We start from the raw sequence: 6,662 nt of genomic DNA, 5'->3' as shown, positions 1-6,662 counted from the left end.
ACCCAAACCTCAAACTTCTAAGTTTGAAGTAGAGGTGATATTCAAATCCTTAGCCGCAGCACAAACAGACGGCCCCCATAAGAATCAACTTAGCAAAGTTCTTTTTTCTCGTGGACATTCTAGCTGCGGACACTACATTTGCTGGGGAACCCTCGACGAGATTTTACTTGTCCTTCCACACTGTTCTTTCTGTAGCCTTCTGTGATCATGTTCCAGATGGCTCAGCAGTGTTTCCAAAATGAATATTTTGACAGCTTGCTGCAAGCTTGCAAACCTTGTCACCTTCGATGTTCTAATGCTCCTCCAATTTGTCAGCGTTATTGTAATGCAAGTAAGTAATACCACTTGAATAATTTTTCACTGGTGTGAACTCTTCTCTGTGTATTGACTGCTTATTCAGAAAATCGATGTTACAAGAAAGATGGTGAGGTTTTTCTGAAAAAAAAAAAGGGAAAAGAAACAAAAGGCAGTGATTAAAATGTCTGCAGGAATAAAGTAATTATTCTAGATGAACCCAGTTTTATTCAGCACTGCTAACAACACAGGTTTTTGTCAGTTCTTGTAATTAAGTGGTTCTTAGAATTTACAAGTCAATGCTGATGAATTATGGGGATTGCAGGGCAAAAATCTCTACTTGATGTGAGTATTATGCTATCAGCTCATTATCTCTCTAACATTGTTTTAATGAAGGTGTGACCAATTCAGTGAAAGGAGCGAATGTGATTCTCTGGACTTGTTTGGGCCTGAGCTTGACAGTTTCTTTGGCAGTTTTTGTGCTAATGTTCTTACTAAGGAAGATGAGCTCCGAACCCTCAAAGGATGAATTTAAAAGCACAGGTTGGTTTGACAGTGAATCTTTGACATCTGTTTCCAAGAGGTGGCTGTTGTAAGTTTCAGTTATTATTATTATTATTTTTTAACATTGACTACTTCATTTAGTTACAGACCCTCCGAGCAAGTTAGAGATAGTTACAGTAAGTGAACTTCTTGGTAGGAGCAAGGCATCTTCATCCTGGTGTCCACACCTCTGCAGGTTTCCCACGATGCCAGCTTTCCCCTACATTCTTCCCTTGGTAATTATTGTATTGAGGTTCTGTGGAAACATCTGTGTCTCTCTCTCTCTTTTTTTTTTTTGACAGAGTCTCACTATGTCACCCTGGGTAGAGTGCCGTAGTGTCACAGCTCACAGCAACCTCAAACTCTGGGGCTTAAGCGATTCTCTTGCCTCAGCCTCCCAAGTAGCTGGGACTATAGGCATCTGCCACAATGCCTGGCTATTTTTTTGTTGCAGTTGTCATTGTTGTTTAGCAGGCCCAGCTGGGTTCAAACCCACCAGCCTTGGTGTATGTGGCTGGCGTCCTACCCACTGAGCTACAGGAGCCAACTCAAATATAATTATCTTTATTAAGCAGTAGAGACCCAGTCCCAGAGAAGTGAATGCTCCACTTAAGGATCTCTTAAGATAAAAATATTTTCTGCAGCACCTTTGCCTGTGATCTGATTCCCAACGCGTGGCAGCAGTCGTCCTCTTTCGTTATGCACTGATTTTTCCACGTATAATCTGAGCAGCCACCTCATTTGCCTTCCAATGCAAGAGGAAAGGTAGATGACTGTTCCACACAATTTATTCACTTTTCTTTTCTTTTTCTTCCTCCTGAGGTCTGATAGACAAGTGGAGAGTGAATTTTTTTTACATAAAATAATAATTGTATTTATTTAAGGCATACAACATGTTTTGAGATATATATACCATATAGTTAATGATTACTATAGCCAAGCAAATTAACATATCTATCTTCACATAATTACCCCCTCCTTTTTGTTTTGTGGTGAGAACACCTGAAATCTTAACAAATTGATGGTAGACAATACAGTATTGTTAGCTAAGTCATCCTACTATACATACATCACATCTCTGGATTTATTTATCCTGTATAACTGCAACATTGTATCTTTTGACCAACATTTCCCCTTTCCCCTCACCACCCTACCCCTGAGAACCATCTTTCTACTCTCTGCTTCTATGTATTCAACTTTTTTTTAATTAATTTTTTTTGAGCAGGGGAGGGGGGGCACGGACAGAATCTCACTATGTTACCCTTGGTAGAATGCCATGGTGTCACAGCAAACTTCAACTCCTGGGCTCAAGCAATTCTCTTGCCTCAGCCTCCCAAGTAGCTGGGACTGCAGGTGCCCACCACAACGCCTGGCTGTTTTTCTGTTGTTGTAGTTGTCATTGATGTTTAGCAGGCCCAGGCCAGGTTTGAACTTACCGGCCCTAGTGCATGTGGCTGGCACCCTAACCACTCAGCTATGAGTGCTGAGCCTATTCAGCCTTTTTAGATTCCACATATAAGTGAAATTATGCAGTATTTTTCTTCCTGTGTCTGGTTTATTTTGAGAGTGACTGTAAGTGTGACTTTTGGAAGATGGAGTTACACTGGGGAATGTAAGAAAGCTATAAAACCTACCTGCACAGGCATAGGACAGAGACAATGGAAACTCCTTCCTTATGTGATCACAAGAGATCATTAAAATTTTTTTTCACCTGTTGTAATTCTAAAGTGTTACCTGCAGGCTGACTTTGGTATGCGGTAACATACATTAATTTCTGTCATTTCGACGCATGTATGAGAGGGTCAAGACCTCACACCTGCAAGGGCTAAGGGGGAGGGAACAAACGTGTACAGTGGGCCAGGTGGAGACTTTGGCAACAGGGGAACCCATGTCCTGCCTGAAAGTGACAGCTGTTATTAACTTTATCATTGTTTCCATTTAGGAATGATGGCTCCATGTTTTTAAATAACAAAATGTGGCAACATGGAGCCAGTTCTGTGGTATAGTGGGTAGGGCGCCGGCCTCCTATACCGAGGATGCCAGGTTCAAACCTGGCCCTGGCCAAACTGCAACAAGAAAAAATAGCTGGGCGTTGTAATGGGCGCCTGTAGTCTCAGCTACTTGGGAGGCTGAGGCAAGAGTTGGAGGTTGCTGTGAGCTGTAACGCCATGGTACTCTACCAAGGGAGATAAAATGAGATTCTGTCTCTACAAAAAACAAAACAAAAACAATAACAGGCCAGTTTAGGTCAGGTGGGGTGGCTTATGCCTGTAATCCTAGCACTTTGGGAGGCTGAGGTGGGTGGATCGCTTGAACTCATGAGTTGGAGGCCAGCCTGAGCCAGAGTGAGACCCCATCTCTGACAATAGCTGGATGTTGTGGTGGGCACCCATAGTCCCAGATACTTGGGAGGCTGAGGCAGGGGATCACTTGAACCCAAGAGTTTGAGGTTGCTGTGAGCTGTGATGCCACAGCACTCTACCCAGGGTGACAAAGTGGGGACTCCCTGTCTCAAAACAAAATAAACAAAAAAGTCCAGTTCAATAGAATAAAAAAAAAAAAGACATAAAAACATAAAAAATAGCCCGGTTGTCTACATTTGTTTGTGAAATCTCTTGATTTTTAAATTTAGACCAATACAAAGCAAATACTCTAAAACACTGTACGCCCTCAAACAAACCATGTCTTCAAGCCCAAGTGGACTCTGGTCTGTTAGTTTATGACTTTTAGTATAGGACATTGTTTTTGTTTTTATTTTTTTGAGACAGAGTCTTGCATCTGGTCCCTCGAGTACAGTACAGTGGCGTCATCATAGCTTACTGCAACCTGTAACTCCTGGGCTCAAGTGATCCTCTTGTTTCAGCCTCCCCAGTAGCTGGGACGACAAGCACATGGCACCACGCCCAGCTAATTTCTGTATTTTTAGAAGAGATGGGGTCTTGCTCTTGCTCAGGCTGGTCTTGAGCTCCTGACCTCAAGCAGTTCTCCTGCCTCCGCCTCCCAGAGTGTTAGGATCACAGGTGTGAGCCACCACCCCCAGCCAGGACACACCTTTTATGAAAAGATCTATCTCAAGCTGGGTACAGAGGCAGGTACCTGCAGTCCTAGCTGAGGTAGCTGAGGTAGGAGGACTGCTTGAGGCCTGGGGTTGGAGTCCAGCCTGGGCAACATAGTGAGACACTGTCTCAAAAAAAAAAAAAAAATCTGTGTGGCATTCCTTTGAGTCTTAATGTGCGCTGCTAAGACTATCGTGAAGTTCAGATTATGTTTCTCTGTCTGTATCATTAGGGCCTGCTCTCCTGGACGTGGCTAATGCTGACCCAGACCATCACAAAACTGGTGATGAAATTCTTCTTCCAAGAGGCCTGGGGTACACTGTGGAGGAATGTACCTGTGAGGACTGTGTCAAGAGCAAACCAAAAGTCGATTCTGACCATTTCTTTCCACTCCCAGCCATGGAGGAAGGCGCCACCATTCTTGTCACCACGAAAACAAATGACTATTGTAATAGCCTGTCAGCTGCTTTGGGTGTTATAGAGATAGAGAAATCAATTTCTACCAGATAATTAACCATTTTGACTAATGTAGAGCTACTTTGAAAACCTTTTGTCAGAAGCAAAAGAGCAGGCATCAGATCTCTTTAGGATGACTTATTTTTCAGTTGCTGCTTTTTGTTGTCTAATTCTGAAAGCTGCGTTAGACATATTTTTCTACCTTATTGTTGGGAGCTTATCTGTGGGAACTTCCTCAGTTTTGTGATTAAATTCTTGACTCACTGCTAAGAAAGTATGGCAATCTCTAGATTCCATGGTGACCCATTTCTATGGGTAGAGATGTACTCTCTCCTACACACACACACACATTTCGGGAAAGATTAGATTTTTCTCTTTATTGTTAAAGGAAAGTGAGGTTATCCTCTATGTATTTCTGTAAGTAGCAGAAGCCTAGAATTGGCAGACTAAGCCAGTGTGTAGTACATAGGTGGTTCTTGGCCTTGTGAGCTTCTAGCTCACTGGAAACATCATCCAAGTAGATGTATAATTGCACACTGTGCTAAAGGTGTACTAGATACTGTTTACAGCCCAAATACCGGCGGACAATAATGACCGCAGTTAACACATAGCCTCACTAATGTGTCAGGGACTGTTCTAAATGTTTTATCCGTACTAACTCATATCAAGCAAAAACCTATAAGGTGGGTGGACGTTATTATCTTTATTTTACAGATAAGACGGACACTGAGTCAAAGCAAGGTAACACAGCCAGTAAATGGCTGTCTAGTCCATTTATGCTGATAGAACAGAATACTCAACACTGAGTCGTTTATAAAGAACAGAAACTTATTTTTCTTTTAGAATAGAAATAAAACTTTTATTACACAGTTAAACCACAATGTACATCTGATATACATCTCAGGGATATGCTAAGAGATTGCAAAGACATAAAGAAAAGTCAACATAATTAGTTCTGAAGTAGAAGACTTGTCAACACCATTTATTATACAGTTCACCCTAAATTCACCTGGTAATTGGCAAGGCCATCTGTGTTTTCTAATTGGCTGTATTTAAAGAAAAAATAAACTTTCATGTCTTCATAACAGAAGACAATTTTGGAGCCAGGTGCCTGCTAAAGGCAGGCTCTCACTCTTCTACAAAAACTGTGGGATAGGCACTATTTCTTGACTATTTATATTTTAAAGCAATGGTTGCTCGAGAGTGAAGAACAGATACTTTCTTCACAGTTCTGGAGGCTAGGAAGTCCAAGACCAAAGTGCTGGTATCTGGTGAGGGCCTTGGTGCTTCTGTGGAGGAAAAGTGGAAGAACAACCAAGCTGAATGTTGCGTGAACCCTCTTTCTTTCATAGGGTTCTTTTCCCATTCATAGGGGAGGAACCCTTATGGCCTAATCACCTCTTTGGAGTGGCCATGGCACTCTACCAAGGCCACAACTCTTGATACTAACCCATTGGCAACACCTGAAATTTGGAGGAAATGCATTCAAACCGTAGCAGTGGCAGAACCAGGAATTAAACCTAGATAGTTTACTCTTTTTCTTTATACATCAATTTAATTTTGTTTGAGTCCCTTCCTCAAGGGCTACTATTTTTGTCATTACTGAGGGAAGATTTCCCTCCTAGGGTTGTGCAAAGGTCCTGAGGTCTTATGGAAAGGCAGTAGAACAAGGATGCCTTCTGTTGACTGGTCATCTTAAGATGACTACTGGCACCATGGCATAGAATCTCACATAGGTTTTGTGCATGTTTGGAATATGGGGAACTGTGGTGGGAATTTTTGCTCATTTGGAGCCCCTCAAAGTTCCATTTGGAACCCATATAGCGTCGTGGTTAAGGTATCGATCGGCTCTTGGAGCCAGACTGCCTGGGTTTGAATCCTGCTTCCTGTTACTATGAAACTACAGACCCTAGATGACTATGAGAAAGTTACTTAACTACTCCAGGCCTCAGTTTTCCCGAGGTTAATAATGGTATCTACTTACAAGATTGTTTTAAGGATTATATGAGTTAAGACTTCATATATACACAATTTCTAAAAATACCTGCCTGCTTCATAAATACTTTGAGTTAGTTGCTATCACTGTTACGATGGTCATTTAGTCCCCTTGAGATCTGGCCCCAGACAGCAGGCACCATACTACCTTCCTGTTCTATGGCTCAGAATGTAGTCCCTAGTCTCTCATAGGCCCTCTTTCTCCCCTTACTGCCTAGGACAAACTCTTCAGTGAGTTCAGATTTTTCATTATTTTTTTGAGACAGAGCCTCAAGCTGTCCCCCTGGGTAGAGTGCCGTGACATCACAGCTCACAGCA

The 6,662-nt window shown here is 42.2% G+C and overlaps 1 protein-coding gene across 1 annotated transcript; it reads left to right on the top strand.

Annotated features, from left to right (window-relative positions):
- The first annotated feature begins 207 nt into the window (after nt 1–207).
- TNFRSF17 (TNF receptor superfamily member 17) lies at nt 208–4,403 on the top strand. The gene is made up of 3 exons (XM_003800912.1): nt 208–331; nt 691–837; nt 4,126–4,403. Exons 1-3 carry the CDS (start codon nt 208–210, stop codon nt 4,401–4,403), a joined length of 549 nt encoding a protein of 182 aa, XP_003800960.1.
- The last annotated feature ends 2,259 nt before the right edge of the window (nt 4,404–6,662 follow it).

Source organism: Otolemur garnettii, unplaced genomic scaffold (genome assembly GCF_000181295.1).
Source record: "Otolemur garnettii isolate 467f Iridium unplaced genomic scaffold, OtoGar3 scaffold00189, whole genome shotgun sequence".
NCBI classification, from domain to species: Eukaryota; Metazoa; Chordata; class Mammalia; order Primates; family Galagidae; genus Otolemur; species Otolemur garnettii.
Note: the sequence above shows the minus strand (reverse complement) of the source record. Positions and strands in the feature narration are given on the sequence as shown.

Excerpts from the sequence above, each read along its gene's own strand:
- TNFRSF17 (XM_003800912.1), top strand. The coding sequence starts at position 208 with ATGTTCCAGATGGCTCAGCAGTGTTTCCAAAATGAATATTTTGACAGC. Across the intron at positions 332-690 it reads TCAGCGTTATTGTAATGCAA|GTGTGACCAATTCAGTGAAA; the intron begins GTAAGTAATACC and ends GTTTTAATGAAG. Across the intron at positions 838-4,125 it reads GGATGAATTTAAAAGCACAG|GGCCTGCTCTCCTGGACGTG; the intron begins GTTGGTTTGACA and ends CTGTATCATTAG.